Consider the following 22344-nt stretch of genomic DNA (forward strand, 5'->3'; position numbering starts at 1 on the left):
ACTGTCATCATACTGTCAATTTAGTATATTTCTTAGTAAATGAAAAAAACAAAGTGATAGAATTCATTTGGTGAAGCTGACAAGAACATGATAATTGTCATTTGTAACAAACCCTTTTTTCTCTGATAGTTTCATTAAGTAATAGTTAAACTTCACATTTTGCATCGCGCATTTGTTGGGTGGTGACATAATATAACTAGCATGCTTTGAGCAGAGGATAAGTGAGGAGGGGGAAAGAGCAAGTGCTTTAAAGAGGGCGAGAGGGAGCGAGAGAGCATATGTTCAGGAGGGTGGGAGGGTTAGAGAGAGAGAGAGAGAGAGAGAGAGAGAGAGAGGAAGAGCACAAGCGGATGGGTGCTGTGAAATCCGTTAACAGGGGAGCACTGTGTATTTGTTAGACGTCTTGGCTGCTTGCCCAACTTGGCTCATTGTAATCGAGGCATGATCGGCGACTCCAGGCAGCCTTCTCTGCTGCCTCGGCTGCCTCGCGCCTGGACCCAGCCCAGCTCCCTCCGCTGACATGGAGAGACCTGTGAGTGCCTTCCTCTCTCCTTCTTCCCCCTCTTTCTCTCTCTCTCTCTCTCTCACCTCATCTCATCCCTCTCTCTCTCCGGCTCTGGTGTTAGGTTCCCCCTCTTCCTCTCCTGCTCTGTCGCAGATTTAGCTGGGGCTACATGCAGCATTTATGTTGCGTCTCTGCTCTCTCCCTCCCCTGTTTGGAGCTGCTGTAGGTGGGCAGGAACGCTGGGTAGAGAGGAAGCTTTGGCAGCTTTCTCTCTGCAGGGCCCCCTCCTCCTCCCCCTCTGCCTGCCTGCCTGTCCGGGCATGGCTGGCAGACCCACAACGCCACTGTGTGTTTTGGGGTTTTCTGCTGCACAATCGCAGATCTGGACGGCTCAACCCAAAGGCAAACCGTCCCCCACAGCGGTTTATAGAGACCGGCGTACACTTCTGTTTCCGACGTTGGGTTCGCTGAGATTCAGAGTCGGCAGCGTGTCTCTCCCTTGCGCCTATTCTTGGTGGTATGTCCTCATGGTCTGTTGTGTTTGGATACCCTGACAACTAGAAGCTGTGAGGTAGCTGTTCTCCAGCTTGCTGTGCTCTGTACTCTCTCTGAGTGAGTCACAACTTTTCTCATGCTTACTAAAGCTTGACACAACTGTCTGTAGTTTGTTTTGTTTTTGAAGTGTGACTGTTGAACTCCAACAACATCTCAGTTGCAACGGATCCTTGCAGGCACAATAACAGCAACAATGGAAAATAGCTTGAAGAAATTCCTCGCAGTACCACTGTGCTGGTCTTTGTGCGCTCGCTGGTCGTGAGTCATCTTTCTGTTATGGTTTTATCACATACAAACCGCCTTTACTCTTTTGTCGTCACTGAGGAAACAGAGGATGACTGACTCACTTTGGCACATCTCCTCCATGTATCCCTCAAGATGGTTTGACCCCCTCCAAATAATTCAGAGTGTGGAGAATGTGATGCTTCAAACTGAATTATGTGTGTTCACACAGCTTCGACAAGCCGCATTTGACAACTTTTTCTATTTGAAGGCATTGTTGTCGCATCTCCTCTTCAGCTGTGAATAACAACAGATGATGCCTTGGTTTGGCTTGGAAAGCGAGGAAGCTGATTGAGAGGGGAGCTCTTTGTTATGGTTATGTGTTCATTCAGTATTATCAGAGCACTACTGAATCAGATTTCTCTGATGACATGGAGAGAAATGCATCCCTCTGCTGCAGGTGCAAGATAAGCAGACACCAAACACGAGACTGATCGTGTATTTCCAAAGTTTTGGCTTGTCTACTTTTTTTTATCATAAGTCCAAAAGAATTATAAATTATTCCTGTTGAAATCTACATTTTATTGACATCTTCAAGCGTAGACTACAAGCTGTAGGCGAAGAAGCAGTTTGCTTGAGAATAGAGATTTTTTCCTCTTGGTATCATCTCATTTTCTGGAGCCTGTGTCTTTGGAAGATTACTTTGCTTTTATATGAAGAAGGTGCTTTGCCACGTGAGCAGCCGTCACGCTGACATATTTGGGATATTCTTATACACTTTCTTGCTAAGAGTTAAGAAGGATACCACTTTCCTGTTTGTATATCTGATTTGATGCTACAGCGAGCAGTAGTTAGCTTAGCCGAAACAGGGGAAACTGCTATCATGGCTCGGTCCAGTTCAGCAACAAATTCCATCCACTAGCATCTTTTCAGCTCACTTTTTTTGAATCACACAAACAAATGTAAAAATGAAGAACTGCACTAGAACAGTGCTTTCTATGTGATGTGCACATTCCTGCTACCTGGCTACTTCACAGTGACAAAAAGAGTTCACAGAGTGATGTCTGTATGCTAATCTAAGCTAACAGGCTGAGAGCTGTAGTTTATAGTCCAGGCTGGATTTATAGTCTTTGAACACTCAGCAAGAAAGCAAAAAGGGTCAATTTATTTCACCTTTCATATCATATCCTATTGACCTACACCTCTGGAAGTGTTGTGGCATATTCTGTGAGGCGTTGTGCTGTAGAGAAGTTTCTCATTCACCAGTCTGCTGTGACACGAGCCCCTCAGTTTGCTTCTCTGCAGGGTAAAGTTACCATTTCCCATCGCCCACAAAACTCTGAAAACAACATTAAGTTACTGCAGGCTAAAGGAAATGAGATCCCTGTTGGACTAATGCCATCCCATTATAATCCTGAAATATTATCCTCATCTCGTCTATTTTGAATATACGTTTACATGTTTCAACTCAGCAGCTCTCTTGCACATGTTTGAAGTTGGTACAACAAGCTGGAGAGAGATTTTCCTGAAAGGAAGTGTGAACATACACCTATCTGCTGTTCCATGAGAGAGCACATTGACTTTCAGTATGGAGGCATGCAGTGCTGACCACATTGGGATGGTTAGGATGCTCTGCATATGCATTCTGCCTGTGTAACTGAGCTGTGTGATGAATTCTCCATCTGTGGTGGATGTATAAGTGTTGTGTGTTGTTAGAGAACATGAAGTGATATGGACATGCTGGGGCATTTCTTTTCTATGTTTTTAATTCATTTATAGAATTTTTGTATATTAAGCATAAGGTATTACATACATATATGTATGTATTTATTAAGTTTGCAAGACATTGAAATAGTCTCCAAATATTACATTTATGTTCGTACCACCCAAAATTGTCAAGTACAGAAAAAGTGCATACAGTATCTGATCCGATTTCTAACATTATATTATAACGACTTTATGAAAGCAAAGTTTTTCTACATCTGCTAATGTTTATACAATTTGAAAACCTTTGCTTCTTTTATTGAAGGCTAATACATTTTGTTTCAAAGCTATGTTAAAAAAAAAAAAGTAGTACTTATTCATCGCATTAATTAGCTGATTTGTGTCTTCACAGACCCCCAGTGACATGATGCCCAAGAGGGATCATGAGAGGGACCTGGAGCTGGACAAGAAAATCCAGGCTCTACGCAGGAAGAACGAGGCCCTCATGAGAAGGTACAAGGTAAGGACAAGTGCTTGCAGGCAGAAAAGTCCTAGTAGTAGGGCTGGAGCAATTCATACAGTTTCAATTACAATTCAATTTTGGCATCCCACAAAAATGAAAACAACAATGTCCTGTTGTTATCTATTGTTATATTTTGGCTACAAGATTACATGAGCACTACTTCAATAACATAACTTATTTATTTTTATTAATTAATTTATTATTGCTTTTATATATATTTTTTTTATGTTTTTACTTGTTAATTTTCAAGAATAGCTTTATTGTTCAGAATGTCATTTTGAGGAGTGTTTCAGTTCATGTGATGCAGATGTTAAATCAATGAGTAATTGTGTTTAATTATCATGATCTTAATATCAATCAAAATTAATTGTGATAATGATTTTTGCTGAAATGGAGCAGCCCTTCTTAGTACAGTCATAGTCAAAGTAGAAATGTTGGGAGGGTTTTCTCCTCTCTTGAAGAACCTGCAGCTCTTTCAGGCTCCCTCATTAGTTGATTGTTTCCTTTGAGTTTCATGTAGGAGGTGGAGGAGGATAAGAAAATGGCAGAAGAGGAAGGAATGGTTCTGCAGAGCCGCAAGGGCAAAGCTGATGATCTTACCATCACAATCAGCAAGTCCACCACTGTGAGTTTTTCAGCACGAGGTGCCGGACTTCAGAACTGAAATAATACCAGACTAACTAGATCCTGAGAGCACTGCCCTTGTTGCTGCTCTTAGTCCTTTATTTGGAAAGGATGCTACTAATTTCATGATATATATGAGACATATTTTATAAAGTTGTTGTCTTTGGTTAGCAGGATAATCGTGTGGTGGTGACAAAACAATTCAGCGATGGTTCGCCAGCTGGGAAAGAACCACAGGAGTCCGGGCCTGACAGGGAGGGAGAGGCTCCACCGCAGGCTGCTGGCCAAGGCCACAGGAAGCAGATTATGGTCACCATGGCTGGCAAAAAGGTAAATACACTACAGTACTGATTTTCATTCAAAGTAAAGTGTAGTTTTACTGCAATAATTAAATAACAAAAAATAAAATAAAATAAACCTTTTAAATCAAAACGTACAAGTAGCTCAAAGCAATTCGATAATTGTTCGAGTAAAAATTAATTGGCGCATGGAGAGGTGGTTAACAAAAAAGGTTTCAGCTCCTAACATTCAGATATTGTCTCTACTGTGTATCTGCTATCTTGGCTACTTTGTTTTTTTGAATGAAAGAAGTGGGCGTAGCAACCATGACATCACCCCTTGTTATTTTTAGACTACTTTTTAGAAGCCTTGAGTTTGGCATGTGGGCGTCTTCTTCTTGTTTTTCTTGGCTGGAAAGTGTCCCTTTATGGACCAGAGGATGACTACTCAAGAGGTCAAAGTCAGGGATTTGAATGGATGCTAAGCAGAGAGCTAATGGCAACTCCCTGTTAATAAAAGTGGCTACACCCAAAATTATGCAAAGCATTAAGACTTAATATAATATAATTTAAAGGCAGTAGTAATGCGTATTAGGGATGTCATCATTTTTATTGATAGGCCCATAATGCTGGTTAAATGTTATGTCTAAACTGTGATGCAGGCCCCCCTCCATTAGTAGCTCCGGCAGTGGGCGTGCTCTCCCTGCTCTATTACCTGGATGTAAACCAGCACAGTGGATGGATGAAATCTAGAATGTAGGCTGTGTCGAAATGATGCATAACCTCTCGACCGGAGCAATGTGTCACCACATTCAGCACTTGCATGTGGATGTTACCCTGCAAGGGGCACCATAGACCTGGGGAGTTAGCATTGCAAACATCAGCCACACTTAACAAACCAATTTGACATTGTTTACCTGCAGAGTAAAGCACATTGCCAAGTGCCACACATTTCAGCAGCATTTTAATAGCCATAAATTTAGTTTATTGAAGAATGTGATAAACTGTTTCAAATCACAATTTAGACATTTCTGAGTGTTTTTCTAACCGTCAGGCTAGTTGACTAGAACTTAGAGTTCTGTTTAATCAACAGGGAAATGAGTCTCTAGGAACATCCCTAATGTATACATCACATCCCTAAACAGTGAATAAGGAAGTAGGTTATAGAGACCAATTATGTTTTATATCATGTTGTAAACATGTTGTTTTAATGTTCAGTTGGGTATCGACTATATATATAATATATGGGGTATTTACTCGCAGGTGTAGCGAGCCTCAAGTGTCCATTTTAGGAACTGTTATTTTTTGCCCCAGGGAGATGCTTTGAGCTAAAAGCTGGCACATAAGTTTGATTAATGAAAATATTAAAAGGTTTATTTTTGTGTGATGCCAGAGAAGACATCTGGATACAACAAAATCCTAAGGAGACATTTCTTTATTATTTATATACAATGTTTTATTAATACAGACTAAGGTGTGGGGGCTGACCCATAGACACTAAGTTTTCAAAGAGACACACTGCTGTATGGCTAATAATGCCAAGCTGTGATTGGAAGATTAAATTATATTTTAAATCAGCAACATCAGGGAAGAAATCATAGATTTGTGCTTTCACAAATACTTTTTCAAAATACTACATAAATGGCTTTATAGCAGACAACCAGTTTCTGTGGCAACTTTTTTTCGTTTGTTAGAATAAATGATTGTTTCAACTTTTTGTTCATTTTCTTGAATAGAGTTTTGAAATGATCAGGACTGGCCCTTTCATTTTACAATGAACCTTGCTACAGTTTTGATGCTGTAATATGACTAAGTGTCTCTCCAGGGTAAGAGGGTGGTGAGCGAGAGGCCAGAGAAGAGGCCAGGCCCTGAGGACGCCAAGAGCCCCACAGATGATGGACAGGCGAGGCGCGTGGTATCAGCGGGGAGGGGGAAGCAGCCACCTCACATGACCAAGAGAGAGGCAGCAGCACAGGTCTGAATCACACTCTCTGAACACTCCAGTGATCATATGCTTCAGCATTGCAGCCTCCCTCCCCTCTTTGTTCACTCTCTGGTGCTGCAGCCCCGACGTGTTTTACATAGATGTCAGACATGTCGGCTGGCCACACCCATCCAGTGATGAAGCACAATGGTGTGTGGACAGGAGGTGGAATGGAGCTGTGACTGACTGGTTTTGGGATTAAAGAGGGGGCTGTCATAGAGCTGTTGGTTGAGTAGATGCTCTGGCAAACCAAATATTCTTTGAAGGGCTTTTATTACTTTTTTCTACTTATTCAAGTGCCATCCCTCTCAGATCTGATTGTATTCATTTATTTTGTATTTTTATTGCTCAGCTAGCACCAGGAAATATGCTATCAAGTCTTTCCTCAACAAAATGCCGTGTTCGTTATCTATATTCTATATGGCTCAGATCACATGTTTAATGCAGATAGGCAGAAAACAAACATGCAGTGCTCCCGGTCGGGCTGTGAAATGCCGCACTGTCACTGCCCTTAGGCCCCCTGGGTATGCTGAAACTCTGAAACAGCTGCTCTGCCTCAGTCAAACACACTCACACTCACATACACACACACACACACACACACCCACACACACACCCACACACACACACACACACCCACACACACACACACGCACATATTCACCCATGCACTCAGACAGAAATGAGAGCCTCAATTAATGAGCTGATACACAGACAGCTGATCCTCACTACTATAAACACAGTCTTGTCTAGAGTATGGACAGAAAAGCAATGTAGGCCTTATCTAAATATGTCTGTATGTGTCTGCCTCTGATTGGCTGATACACTGACTGCTGCCCTCTAGCCCGTGTGAGCTAAAGTGCACTAAATTTATGAGCTTCTCTTGATGCTCCCTTGCCTTTATTTCTGTCCTGCTTGATTTGTACCTCCTTTATTCACCATGTGCACTGAATCAGCACTTGGAACAGTAGCCAGCGCTCCGGTGCACCAGACATCTTTGAAGTCCAGAGACCTGCCTTTTCCACGTGGTCGCTGTTTACATAACCAGTATAACTTGACATGGTTTACGAGAGAGAGAATGTCTCTTAGAGGAGTAGTTGCTGGAAGATGGTTCATGGTGAATTGCACCCTGCTCTGTTTTTTTGCAGAGCCTCTGAAATATTTTTATAGAGTGTGGGTGTGTGGAAAGAGTCTCTGACAGGGGTGTGGTTATTTGACAACATCCCAGGCAGATTGTAACCCCATGACTAGACTGTCACTTTACACCCAAAAGAGAGAGAGACAGGGGATGGGAGCAGTCGAGGGAAGGAGAAAGGGGAAAAGAACGGGAGGGGCAGAGAAGGGGAGACACTCCTGGCAGCCCACCGTCTGTTTCCAGTCTCCGTTTCCCCTCTCTGAAACCTTAAGTGGTCTGCCCTCCTCCGGCACGATTGTTTCCCCATTCCCACCAACCCGAAAAGGACTGATTTAATCGAATTAACATTCAACTGCCTTCTCACTCTGAAAAGGCTCATTATGCTGCCAGAGTGACGGCTTGGCCAGTTGCCAGGAAAGGGTCATAGGCAGAGAGGAGGAAGAAAATGAGATGAGGAAGAAGAAAGGAAACAAGGTAGTCAAGGGTCTTTTGTGTTTGCATGTGAGCCAGCCAGCATTCATGTCATGTGTGGGTAGGAGAGTGTATGTTGTCTGTAGGTGAGAAAGCGCTTTCTTTCCAGCATGTATTTTCTTTTACCCCCTTTGGCTGCTCATTTAAGCGTCGCTGTTAATGGCAACATGACTCATCCACTGTGTTCATGGAAGCAAATCCCTGCATTTAGATATCACTAGAGCCAAAATTCACACATTCTCCCCCTGCAATAAAGTGGGTTTTAATTTCACAACCTGTCTAAGTCTGACCTGCAGTTCACGCTCTGTTTTCATACCCTGATTGCAGAGTGATCCTTTAAAACAAAAAACCACAGGTGCCAGATTACACCGTAGCACCATTAGTCCAATAGGGGGCAGTGTTGACCTCTTAATTCAAGCAGATGAGTGTGTGCTCTTGCTTGATTTGCTTGTACTGTTTATGGCAGCAATAACGTGACTCTTTACAACCATTTTTAATTGGCTCACAACAAGTTGCTGTGTCACCCTTATTGTTGTTCTGCTAATACCTTTTTTTTAATAGTCGCTCTTTTCTCTGACAGGATGATGTTAAACAATGGCAGAAGCACACTGAGGAGCATCCCAGGCTTTCAGAGCAATGCCAGGTAACAGTGCACATGGTGGTGCACACCTACATGAACACACAAAACATATTAACATGTGAATTGTCCTCTAAAATGTACCTGGCAAGGATCAGAGAAAACTCATTTGCCAAATTGTTGTATCTCCAGCTCATTATGAACACATGAGTCACTACTGGGAACAAATGTGAAAAACAAGGTTTCCACATGACTGTCTTTGCACACAGATCCACAGAAAAAGGCCAATTGACCATCATCACAAACACAAACGCAGACAGGGCACAACACATTGCATGCACACTCCCACCTATTCTACTTCTTGTCCCCATCTGCCTCTCGCCGGCTCACGTGTAAACATTGCTGGAGTCGCTCAGAGCTGTCTGACAGATCAAGCGTGCGATAAACAGAATAACAGTTGAGGCGGGGGGGGGGGGGGGGGGGGCAGTCTTCAAAGGCCCGTCGAATGCACCACATGACAAGTGATGCTGTTCAGGCCTCCCTGTGCCTAGCCTGCTCTGTAGCTCGTGCGGATACATCGCTCGAGGAAAAAACACGCTGAGTTAGATTTTTTTTAATCTTCTGTCAAGCTCTTCTGGCAATTTCAGGCCCAAAGCAGAGAATCTTTAGAGGGTTAGGGGGGGAGCAGTTCAGCTGTCCAGAAAAAGAGGACCATCGTTCTTGTCTAGAAACACAGTGCAAAATATCTTTCTTCAATAATATCAATGATTATTGCAATCTAGCAAATACAAAATAACCTTGTGGTAGTAAATAGATAATATATACATTATGGGTGGCAGTTGCTCAGTCTGTAAGGACTTGGGTTGGGGAAAAGAAGGTCATCAGTTCAAGACCCGGTCTGAAATGGATCTGGTTGCTGGAGAGGCGCCAGTTCACTTATTGAGCAGGTCCTGCTCTCCTTTGAGCAAGGCACAAAACCCCCACCAGCTCAGTAGCACTCACTGTGGGTAACTCCCTCATTCTGACATGTCTCCATTAGTGTATGTCCATAGGATCCTGTTTGTGCATGTGTGTGTGTACAGAATTACAGCCCATGTGTGTGTAGATTGTTTAATAATAGAGTGTAAAATTGAATTTCTACTTGCGGGATTAATAAAGGATTTCTTCTGTTTTCAGCAAGCTAGTCGGTCATCTGTTGAGGGTGGTAATCTTTAAGTCATTTAAGATTTAATTTAACAATTATTTACTTTAAATGCCTCTGGGGTCTGCAAAACGTTTTTTGGTGTATCATATAAATTAGCGATGGTACGGAGGCTATAGTCCTCATAGCAGTGGCTGTGGGTTGGAATCTGGCCTCGGACCTTTGCTGCATATCATCCCCCACTCTCTCCTCCCAACATTTCCTGTCTCTCTTCAGCTGTCCTATCCAATAAATGCAAGAAGGCCCCCCAAAAACCAATCTCATTTAATATAGTGGTGACAGTAGCGCAGTCCACACTTGATTTAAAAGTAGAGTTGGACTGAGTAGATCAAAATATGAATCGAGTTCGAGAGTTTCAGGCAGCATTCATGGCATTCTCTTGTGACAGTTTCAGTAAGTCTGTTAACTTGACAGTCATATTGTTGCAATAAAAGCTAATGAAGTGAGATGAACAGCCTGGATCCTCATCTTATTAGAGAAAACAGATGTAGCCATTTTTTCTTTTGGGAACTTAAATGGCAATAAACACAATCGCAATACTCTTATCGCAGTAATATCAGATCATGACTGAAGTATTGTGCTCTGTCTGAGACCAGGTCCTGCTCTCTCTCAGCTTTACTGTGTCACATCCTCCTCACCTGCTTTACAGCCAAACAGCCTCCCTGTGAGGCCTCATGGAGGTGAAAAGTTGAAAAGTGCTAATTAGCAGTGCGGCAGGGGTGACATCAGCACACAGCCTGTTGGAACATGCGGATGGACTCTCCCTTGTGACCCCTGACGTCCTCCAGGGGGCCAGAGGAGAGGGAGGGGAAAGGAAATGGAAAACACAGGAATGGGCACAGATGAGTTGCTCAACGATAACTGAACATGTGAAGGCAACATGTTTACTTGGCTGTGATTGGTCCAAACCTGAGGGGAAAACATCTCTCGTCATAGTTTCACTGTGCTGTTTGACAGAACGTGACAAAGTGTCCTAAACCTCCAAAAAAAAAAATACATTTCTGATCTCAGCAGTATCGTTTTCCTCCTGCTAAATAAAAAGAAACAGTGATGAGCTCTTTTTCTCTATTTGTATCCTACGTGTTTTACCCCTGACCACAGCACTGTTTGTAGTACTGGTCCCCTTCAGGGCTTTGTAACAAAAGCACAGTCTCTTTCTCCTTTGATGTGTTCAAGAGCCTGCCCTTTAGTCATCGTAATACTTCCCTCTCTCCTCTCAGAAAAGATAAAGAGGGGAATAGAGTAGGCCTAGTTTAATTGATTGTGACTGGAATATTGTATTGAATAATTTAGAAGTGTTGTCTTACAGTTTTAATTGTCGACAAACAATAAGTGTTTTTTAAAATAATTGGAACTGACTGGAATACATCACCACAGAAAGTCTTTAAATCCACTCTGAGGCAGTCATTGGTGTTTCCAGTGGATGACAATATCCTTGTTTGTTCCTTTCTTTTGAACCCTTTGTTTGCCCTGTTGCTTTTTAATTATTTGTTTTGACATACGAAGCTGGTCTTGTTAATGTGAGGCTTTTGCTCTCATTAGTGTTCAGAGAGATCCATCAGATGGATTACAATGTGACACTGAGTGATACAGCTGTTTAATGTGGTTATTGCTTCAATGCAAGAGCTTCATTATTAAGTGAGGACAGTAGCATGATATAAATGAATGTCTCTTATTATTACGCCATAAATACACTGACCTGATTTGTGTTTGCTGAGGAGCCTGAGAGCCCACAGGTCTGCACAGATCTCAATATCCCCACATCGAAAGAGGAGCAGGAGGAGTATCTGCAGTGGAAGAAAGAGCGCGAGCAGATCGACAGGGAGAGAGTCGCACGCCACAAAAACGCCAAAGGCCAGTGGAGACGGGCGTGGGACATGGACAAAACTGAGAGCATGTAAGACTTCTGAGCACTCACACACAAGGCATGTCTTAATCTGCTTAAGTTGCACTCATATTATAATAATAAAATAATGTATACTTGACAGATTCTATATGCAGCATATTTAACACAGAGTTAACACAGATCTTTGAAAGACAAAGCACAAGCAGGATACTAAAAGAGTAGAATAACAACGGGAATCCAGAATCTAAAGCCAAACAAACGCTAGAAAGAAACAGTCGTAAAAAGTTAGAGCTTGAAGACAAAACACATAAACACAGCACATAGAAGACAGACAGGTTAGGAAAGAAGAGGAGGGCCAAGGAAATGACACAAAAACTTCAAAAATGTAGAGTATGAAAGAAATGAAAGGAATACATGACATAAACCGTTTTTATGGTTGGACTTTTGGTTTGTGTTGATTTAGCTGTGACCAAAGCTGCCTTTGCTGATTTCTTCCTGTACAAGCATTAGTAGTTTTTTCTTTTTGAACAAAATCTCATCCTTGCTTTGGAAATTGTAAAAAAAAGAAAAGAAAAAAAAAGTCTGTTCCTGCAGTATGCAGTTCATCACAGTGATCACCTGAAGACTATCCCCTGGAAGCAGTTTCAGACATTAAGAATAGATATATAGAAAATTCAATCTTTATGCCAATGTTCCTGTTTTTCTTTTTCAGGTCATAAAGAGACATCACTGTAAATCTCAGTCTGTGTCATAACAACCAGCTAAAATCTCAGGAGCTTTAATGTGAATAATAAAAATGTTTTATGCTTTTGTTTTATAAGGAATCCAATGCTGGATCCCTCTATATTTCTACCAAAAACCTTATTTTATTACAGAGTGTAAATATCCAGTTTGAGAGAGGAACAGAGCTATGCTAGCTATTTCTTCCTGCTTGCTCTGCTAGTGGTATCAATCCTTTAATCTAAGAAAGTGCAAGAAAGTAAATACAATTATTTTTTAAAAGTTATTCCAGCCCTTACAATCATACATTTGTGAAAAGATATTCTATAGTCTTAGTACAAACTGTAATTAATTCATACGCTGTCTTTCTGGCTGGCACATTTATTAGCTACTCCTCGTTCTAGCTAGCCAGTTATTTTACGCACCAATTTCTTTCTTCTCCCTCGATCTTCTACTTTTAAACTTTGTGAAAAGCTTGATTCAGCTTTGGTGCTCATGTAGAAAAGAAACATGACGACCTTGAAGAACAGCTTGTTTCAGTCTCGTAAGCTTATTGAGCAGACCAAATCCATTCAATGAGGTTTTAGGACCACATGATCACAAGTCACTAAATAAAGTCACAGGATGTTGCTCAATGATTGCATTACAATTTGATTACTGGTACTCTGAAGGTTATTGTATAATTGTAGTTTTCTGTTACTATAACTTGATGTGTTTCCTAACACTTTAAAGTTTGATCCTAGGAGGATTACGGTGAACAGACCTCACACATACACGCATTTAAAAAAGAACATGTCACATCAGCAGATTCATGGATAAAAAACAAAACCTGATTAGTATCTGGTGCCATAAATAGGGTCTCAGCCTTATTTTCATCAACATCGACTCTGACTTTTTCTTTTCAGTAGAAAGTTAATCAAGGGAGCCTAAACTTCTCCTTCTTTCTTTTTTCAATACAACCTTAAACTTACTGCAGATAAAAAAAAAAGCTAATTTATTTGATGTGTGGGATAGACTTCAAACCAAAGCGCCTGTAGTACAGCCAGTGACCAAGCTGCAGAGTAAATGATTGTGCTGTTTAAAGGAAGCATCAAAACGTAAAGAGACAAAGGAGGAGCAGTTATTTTTAACGTGGGATAAGGGATGGAATTCCTTACCTTATTTGGCGAGGCTTGAACAAGGCTCTGGAGTAAGAATAGAAGAGGAAATGTGTTTTTGATTCCACAATTTTTATTTTACCACTGGCTGTTAAATGCAAGGATGTGACTCATGGAGTTAAAATCTCTTCCTGATTCTGCAAATTCTCATATTTTTGGCTCATTTTGATCAAACTTTGAGGGTACTTAAAAGTCAGAGCCTCTAGATGTGGGTGTTGAGGAGCTATTATGTCATCAGAAATAAAAGTGATACATTTGACATGAACATCTCCCTTAAATCATTTTGTGTTTCTGTCTAAAGTAAACCGAAATTTTGATTTTAGGTTTACAGGCAAAACCCTTCCTGACAGGGACTGGGGGCCTTCAAGCAGAGGTGAGACATGCTCTCAGTCCAAATTTAGAGAATGAATTTCAGGAACAAATTCTGTGTTGTATTTTTACCTTTTGTATTTTTCTTAATATCGAAACGATGTTTCAATATTACAGGGGGACGAAATGCTAGAAGAGGACAATCAAGGGCAGGTGCTGACTCAAGAGGTATCCCACAATTATTGAATATCTGTTCATTTTAAACATTGTTAAAACATTTACATAAATTTAGATAAAAAAAAAAATAAAAAAAAATGTATAATGACCTGAGCGATACCATCCACTATAATTTGTATGAACCTTTTTTTCATGTAAAATGCAACAATTGTGACTTGAATTGTCAGTATTTATTTGTCCTAGGTCATGATAAGAGGGGCAAAGATAAGGGAGCCAAGAATGTGCCAGCGATGAGCAGCAAAGCAAAAGGAATCGATCGCCTGACTGGGAGAGCTCGGAGGTAAGTTACAGCTGAACATGTTCATGAAATGCATAAAACGATCACAGAAGGCTTTCTGATTTTTGCCACACTGTTCTTTAATATACAAATCACCCTGAGTATCATGAGACTGGATTCTAAGGTCCATCAGCCCGAAGGCCTCTTTCAGGTCTCACAACATTCATCATTGTCTTTTAATTTTTCGTCAGTTTCAAACACGTTACTGTGCTGTTAGACAGGACGCTAGCAGGATGTGTTGTTACATAATCGTCGTTGCTCATGAAACTAAAAACTACAAGGCCAATATCCTGGAAGTGCAGGATTATAGCCTTTCAGCATGACATTTTTATGTACCAGATGATCTGCTGTGTGTGTATCTGGTGGATGGGGGGGGGGCAGTGGTAGTTGTGGTATCAGCTGCTGATGCATCATAGTGTAGAAAGTCCACACAGGCCACTACACAGTCCTAAATCTAGATGTAGCTTAGTCACCTGCTGCTTTCTACCAAAACATTTCCTTTGCTAGTTGATGATTGATTTTTTCGTTTGGCTGTTCACAATTGCTTTGCAATGGGGCCGATATCAGACTCCTGCTGGACTCCACCTATGTAAGTGGCCCACATTGAATTTGAAAAGATCAGATTCTTTGTGACTTGTGCTGTTCACACTTTCATAAAATCTGGGTCCCATAGGAACAAAAAGATAAAAGACACTTTTGACTGCACTGTGAATGCAGCCCATAGCTCATTCTTAATTATGCAATAGTTCAAGGATTTTCTATATTTTGGAAATTGTGATTTGATACTAATACAATTAGCTACATACAATTATTTACATTTCTCTAACATAAAGCTAAAGTTACAGCTAGCAGCTGGCTAGCTTAGCTTAGCATAATGACTTTAAACTGGGGCAAATGACTTTCCCTGTCTCTTTAAAAGGTAAATATTCTATGCACACAACTTACAACTAGTGTAATTACTTTTCTTAAAATCCGAGGTTCGATGGGGACATGTTTGTTTTTTTGCAGGGTGTTATTTGAAGGGCGTTTTTTACATGGTCTGTTACACTGACTACCTTCGTTATGTTTTTAGAGTTCAACACGCCTTGAAGGAGCCTAGCTAGCTGTTTTTCCCCATTCGTACGCTAAGCTAAGCTAAGCTAACTGCCTAACAGCCTCATCTTGATAGTTACTGCAACTGTTTTAATATTGTAACAGAACAGATTTTGATTAAAGACCCATTTATTTTTTAGATGGCAGGGAAATGAAGAAGAGAACTCACAGGTAAGATATCAAACTTGTGTGTGTGAATTGGATTGTAAACGTTACTAAAGAAATCATCACATTTGTGATGATTTTCTTTTTTCATCTCGTCCACCAGACTCCTGACACAACGTTAGAGGAATTCCTGGAGGAGCTTGACGCGCTAACAGATGCCGAAGTAGAAGATCAAAAGGATCAGGAGTCAAAATTGAAACTGTCCCTTAGCACAGATTCAATGAGTACATCTGAGAAAGTGTCAGCTGCAATCCTGAGAGAAGACACCCCCACTCAGGGGAAGGCAGAGGTGTCGTCCCCTCGGGGTTTGGAGAAGAAAGTGCGCTTTTCAGATGCGCTCATCCCGGCGGCTCATACAAGGCAATCAGGCTCTCAGGACTCTGTTGGCTCAGAATCAAGAAGTCTGGGCTCTTTAAAAGCTTCCTCGCCTAAAAAACAGAAACATAAAGTGCAAGGGCCTCAGCAGCCTCTTGAAAGTGCCAAGCAGGATGATGGCAGTCCTCAGCATCAGGAAGGTGGTCCGTCTTCTGTTCCCCAGCAGAACGCCCCTGAAACTAAATGTACAAAAAGAGACACCACTCTCCCCACAGCTACCAGCGCCCCCTCCCCTGAAAAATCGTGTGCCTCTTTACAGGAGAGCTGTGTCCAGCCTGTAGAGCTTGCCAAGGGCAACATAAGCAACACAAACACAGGTTTGCAAAACATATAATGCCTTGAAAGGGATAGTTCCTTTTTTTGTTTGTTTTGTTTTTCTCTTCGAGGAGAGACCAGCAGGAGTACCTGCACAGGAGCTAGGCCATCATCGATGCAGACAGGGTCGTTTGCACCACTTAATTTAGCAACTACATCAAAACAAGCTAAAAAAAAACAACCTTGGGGTAAACGTACTGTTGGGGTTGTATCAAGTCAACTTTGGTTATATTCTTTAATAATTATACTTAATTATTAATAATATAAATAAAATATCATTAAACTATGTTTAATCTCGTTTTGGGGCACCAACCTGTAATCAGGTAAATATAACCAAAATATCACTCAAATCAGTCTCAAATTAGTTATTTAATTACTAATATTATTAATAATGAATAACTATATTTAATAAATTGAAGGCGTGAAATCCGTACACAAAGCCTTCGCACCCAGCTTATATCACAATGCAAATACACCAGTAATCACAAACAACTGCTCTCTTAAATTATAACAGAATTTATTTAAACAAAGCAACATCAATCCAAAATCAATGAATTTAATTAAACAAATAACTATTATAAACTAATCTAAGCAACAAACATTATCAAGCAAAGGCTTGTGGATGAGGTGTGAATGTAGGTGTGTGTGTGTGTGTGTGTGTGTGTGTGTGTGTGTGTGAGAGAGAGAGAGAGAGAGAGAGAGAGAGAAGAAGAAAGGGGGGAGATGGCTTCGTACCCTCGTGGTCGTTCACGATGGCGCAAACCTAACAAAGACCTGGGTGTGTGCACGTGTGGATGAAAGGGAGAGAGAAGGGGGGGGAAGATTACTTCGTCCCACGTGGTCGCCCTTCCGATGGCACACACCTAACAAAGGCCTAAATGTGGCCTTAAGCTCTAAAAGAGACTGAGTTCGGCCCTACACGATCTGTGTCTCTGAGGCGTCTGGATGGCCGCGAGTGTATAGATCTCTGTGCGTAATGGCGCGGTGGTGGAGTTGGTCTCCAGATGTACGTTTACACGGGACTATGTGTGTATGTGTGTGCGTAGAAGGGGAAATAAAAGAGAATAAAAGAGAAATGCGTGCCTGAAGAGGCCGGATCACAGTCCGACTCCCGCGCCACAACTCGGAGTAATTCCCTTCATTCACAGAAACAAACCAATAGCCGAATTCAGGTTAATACAGCTTACACTGGCCTTTCTGATCAGAAGAATAATACCCGGTTATAACGCTGTTACGCTAAACACATATAGGACGCAGCGGTCCGAAACAACAAGAGTTTTAAACAGTTAAAACTCAGGACGCAGGTCCAACAAAGATAAAAATTACAGTTTCTGCTTTGATCATCAATTGTTAAAAACACTCTCTAAAGCTAATTCTGCCCAGACCTAATTAAGCCTCACTTGTGAATCGCTTTGTCCGCGATTGGTGAAAGGAAAAGAGTCCGGCGATGGAGCAGATCTTCTGTCCGTCCTGGTGCAGAGGCGTCTGATGGCGGCGAGGGTCCCTTACGGCGAGAGCGGCTTCGTTGGTTCTCCGTCGAGTGGAAAAATGTCATTTGATGTCCTTTCGTTGCAGGACGGAATAAGACCGTTATCTTTCTGATAATCTGTTATAGTCTGACGCTCTCCGAGAAACTGAGATGCGTTCACTGGACAATCCGAGCTCGGAATTTAGAACACTGCCGGCCGCGGATTACCTGCGCGCCAAAACTTAAAACAAAGGAAGATTGTTGCAGGAAACAGGAGATCTTCTTGGGTCTCCGAGCACCGAAGGTCAGCGCGTGAAAGAGAGCGAGCAATGGAAGTCTTGGAGTTTTGTAGCCTGGCCTGCTCCATGGGGGTCTACCTCAGGTCCCCTCCAATGAGGAGAGAGAGGTTCCGGTCCCCCCTTTACTTCACACGTAGGTGTGAAGTACCGCAGGGGATTCTGGGATTAAGAGTCCTTTTAGGCCTCTTTGTGATCTCAGTGAATAACTCAAATGAGGCTTTTACAGAGGTGCAGGCCCAAGTCCATTGCTTGACTGTTCTAAGCCTGCGTGGCCCAACAGTACGCTATATTTAGAAAACTCTCAGTGCTTTACTCTTCCACTAGCAAGCCACTTAGTTTTGGCCCTACATCGGCACATCACTTGCGTGTTCCTTTGCCTGCATCACACTGATCAGCTGCTCGGGTCTATAGTGTCACAACTCCACATGAATTTGAACAATTAGACTGATAATTAAACTGTGTATTTTTATATGACTGCAGCTCTGTAAAAATGATCTCACTGATACAGCGACGACTATAGAGTTTGTTTTTCTAGCTTAGTTTTCTTCTTCAACAACACAGTGTGTTTTGATCAAGTGAACATATCCTGCAGACCATGGGTTGTGTTATTATGCATGTCGTTACATTTTTTATTTCATGTATTTGTTGTCTCTTCCCAAGGCCGCAAACTTGATGTAGTGTGCCAAAGTAGCTCCAACACAAAGTGATTTACCTCATCAATTAAAAAGTTAAAAAGGACCCTATCTTCGGCCATGTATAGCCTAGATTCTGTGCTAGCACTCAGGCCCTCCGGTCTCTCCTTAACAGGACCTTGCTGATGGAAATATACTTACTGTACTACTGACAACTACTGAACTATCCCTTTATTTACTTTTCTGACTGAACACTTGGATGATATATACCTAAACCAATGTCTGTTTTTCTTTCAAAGAGGAACGTATAGACTCCAGTCTATCTGTCCTGAGCCTGGAGTCAGGAGAAACACACCCAACACACTCCACCAGCAGCGACAAGGTCAGTGTGAGAGACAGGAAGACGAATGAGAGAATTGATAGATGTGTAAATGAAACCGGTGGAGGAAGGTGCAAATGGATAAAGAGCTAGAGAAAGACAGGCAGCACATCTGCAATGCAATGGTGTAATATTCAATTTGGTTTGAAGTACTGTCAGCACTTCTGCGACTTGTTGGAGTGCAGGAGAAGTAGTCTCAAGAGAGAATGCATTTTCTTCTCATCCACTGCTGAAGCAGCATGATAATATGTCTAACTGCCTGCGTAAATCATTCATGTAGAAAAGAGAGGTAGAAGGCCCTTGATTCATAAGATGATTACGTGAATTATGGAACAGGAATCAGTTCTCCCTAGGGATGTCAGCATTAACTAGTTAATCGCGATTACTTAAGGTCTGAAATTAATGCATTCATTTTTTTAAATCGCGATTAATCACATGCAATTTTGTCCCTTTAGGCGCACCGTGGATAAGCCAGTGTCTACCTGTAGTCACAGTGATGGAAAAGAACGACCCCGGTGCGTTTTTGAATGTCTCATTTCACTTTAAAAAACTCTCAGACATCTCAACTGACAAGTCAAAAGTAATATCGATGATCATGACATCAAACATTTCACTTTTGTTACCGTCCTCTTTAGCTGTTTTCATTAAGTTATTGATCCGTAACAAGTTCCTTTTTCCGAGGTTAAGTAAATGTCATAACCTTCGCTCAGCCAGAAGATCCTTACCTTGTTTCAAACAAGTCAAGTACTCTCAGCTTAAGACAGTACAAAACTTCAAAATAAAAGCACAAAGATTTTTATTTTTAAATGCAAAATAAGGGAATTTATAATATGCGATTGAAAATACCATTAATCCTGATTAACTATTGAAATTAAGTGATTAATCGCGATAAAAAATTGTAATTGTTCGACAGCCCTAGTTGTAACTCATACTCTTGTGTGTCTTTCTCTGTTTTTTGTTTTGTTTTGCAGGCAAGAGAGCATGGGAAGATTGTTTGATCGCCATCTTTCGGTATGTAAATACTGAAACCAAATCACCAGGAACACAGAGCGTTGCCTCTTTTTGTTTGGATGCATCATTTTGCTTGAAACAGCTATTTTAAGAACTCCTGGTTATGACTTACTCTTAAAAACCATGGTCTAGTTTTGCTTCGTAGGAGTTTTTAAAAACCTTAAAAATTTGACATAGGAATGGTGAACATTTTCCCTGCTTACATTTTGAAGTCCCAGCACTTTATTAGTATAAGAGTATGTGTACTGACACACTATTAGAATGATGGTATGCTACTTGAGTGCAATATCATTGAATGTTTACATTTCAAGGTACATATCAGTTAGCTAGCGTCTTTGGTAGCCCTTGAATTAAACTTCAGCCACAGTCTAATGATGAAGAAGCTGATCTGCCTTAGAGGTATTTGCGAAATGAAATGAAGTCTGTATTTTATGATGGTACATTAGTGACAGACCTATAACAGAGTCTGTATTCTCTAAAGGTGAGTAGATATTATTTGGGAGCTGCTTCCAGGAACAGTCGAAGGCCTTTCAAAAGTCATAAATCAAAACCTGATTATTATGCACATTTGAGACGTTTTGTACTTACGCCCTATGTGGAGGAGTTTTTTTTTTGTTTTTTTTAAGTTTTTCGTGTGGCAAAAATGTATTTGTTTGTAAAAACATTTAAGCCAGAACAAAAAAATGTATCAAATGTTGCTCATAGTGTTTTTGAACAACCTGTGTTTTAAGTTTATAATAGTCTCCAACCTTTTTCTCTGTTGAGGCTTTTGGCCCCTGTGGGGCCGACACACGTGGCAGGTTGAAAACAAGTCATCCACATCCATGAGGCCAAGCCTTTAGTTCACATTCAAAACAATAAATAATTATAAACAACATGTTTTTTAAAAGCTTCCTCACTTAGAATAGAAAGTGGTTGTGCCTTGCATATTGTCTTTTTCAAATACTGAATATGTTTATGCCATGGTTTGTATCATAACACACAGTAGTGTTGAATGTACTGTACTAACAGTGCAGCGTCAGTATTGATTTGTATTTATTTGCCTCTCCATTTGGAGAAAAGAATGTTTAGAATGATTTAGCAAATCTAACATGTGCATTATAGCAGCTGTTTTATTCTGTGACATGCACCGATTTATTTGTATTTATTGCCAATCAATTATTTTGATTCTTGGTATCAAGTGACTACTGCATTAAGAAGCCTTATAAGAACTCATCGAATAAGTTTTTGTCAATGCTACTGCATAGTAAACAGTTCTGTAACCGTAAGTAGAGAGCATTAGTGAACATGCTCTGAGCTGCAGGGCAACATCAGATTTGACTCTGGATACATAAAATCCAAACCATCAGCAATCTAAAGGAGAACATCAAGATATTTAATGTGTTTGAAGAGGCCTTATACTAAATTATGGAATGGCATTTCATACAGATTACCTCTGAAGTATTTAAATACCCCATGGGATTCAATTTAATGAAATGAATCTATGACCTACAACCGTTGAGCATTTGAACATTTGTCCTTGTTCAGCTATTAAGACATCTGCATAATCACTTTGCTTAAATGTCAAATCTAAGAGGTGCCTGTGGTCGTTTTTTGCCCCCTGGGTGTCTGTTGCTCACCTTCATGTTTTTACATGCACTTCCAAGGAAGAATTATTACTCAGTGCCTGTGTACGACTGTGTCAAAATTTGATCCTAACTTTACAATTTCAGAGTGCTGATTTTGTTTGATATCTGTTGGCAAAGTATAGCTTCGTATAGAGTAGGACATTTTAGAAGAAGGCATACAGATCATCAATAAAGTTTTTCTGTGTTTCAAACTCTATTCTTTATGGTGTTTGTTTGATGTACTGTCACCTTCCCCACCTTCAACAAAAAGAGGCAATGGCACAACAAATATGTAGGAATCCTGACTCTAGAGCATTATGCTGTTGAAAAACAACAGCCTCTTTAAGAGTGTAGATGTGACAGAAACGTAGAGCACATTGCAGACCAGACTGTCAATAAAGCTACATCTAGATTCTCTGAGTCCTGCCTTAGTGTAAGATTTGATTAATTTGGGATGAGTTCTCTGCAGACCTGTTTCATTGGAAACTGCCCCCTCCCAGCCCTACAGGTGGGACCTCCCACAGGTGCCACTATTTTAATTATCTCCTCCTGAGGCTATCTCTACAGCAGCCTTCTGCCACTGAGGCTGTAGGGCTTATGGCCTGCTGTACACAGTGAGCATAGAAAACTCCCACCTTTGTAAAATGTTCTGTCATGCTCTCAAAAGCTTTTGATC

At 41.0% G+C, this 22344-nt stretch overlaps 1 protein-coding gene across 9 annotated transcripts; it reads left to right on the plus strand.

Annotated features, from left to right (window-relative positions):
- Window positions 1-243: 243 nt before the first annotated feature.
- Window positions 244-21885, plus strand: ccdc9b (coiled-coil domain containing 9B). Of its 9 annotated transcripts, XM_020630014.3 has the most exons (15): window positions 248-532; window positions 3399-3506; window positions 4030-4134; window positions 4305-4463; window positions 6237-6386; window positions 8582-8644; window positions 11498-11676; window positions 13826-13875; window positions 13989-14039; window positions 14232-14328; window positions 15558-15588; window positions 15686-16274; window positions 18971-19053; window positions 19506-19565; window positions 20022-21885. In XM_020630014.3, the coding sequence occupies exons 1-14, from the start codon at window positions 521-523 to the stop codon at window positions 19518-19520; spliced, it is 1692 nt and encodes a 563-aa protein (XP_020485670.1). In that variant the 5' UTR covers window positions 248-520; the 3' UTR covers window positions 19521-19565; window positions 20022-21885. The 9 variants fall into 9 exon arrangements, with proteins under 9 accessions (XP_020485669.1, XP_020485667.1, XP_020485670.1 ...); XM_020630013.3 differs by lacking the exon at window positions 19506-19565 and having other exon boundaries at window positions 244-532; window positions 11501-11676; XM_020630011.3 differs by lacking the exon at window positions 19506-19565 and having other exon boundaries at window positions 247-532.
- Window positions 21886-22344: the final 459 nt, after the last annotated feature.

The sequence above is a fragment of the Labrus bergylta genome, chromosome 18, assembly GCF_963930695.1.
Source record: "Labrus bergylta chromosome 18, fLabBer1.1, whole genome shotgun sequence".
Lineage (NCBI taxonomy): Eukaryota > Metazoa > Chordata > Actinopteri > Labriformes > Labridae > Labrus > Labrus bergylta.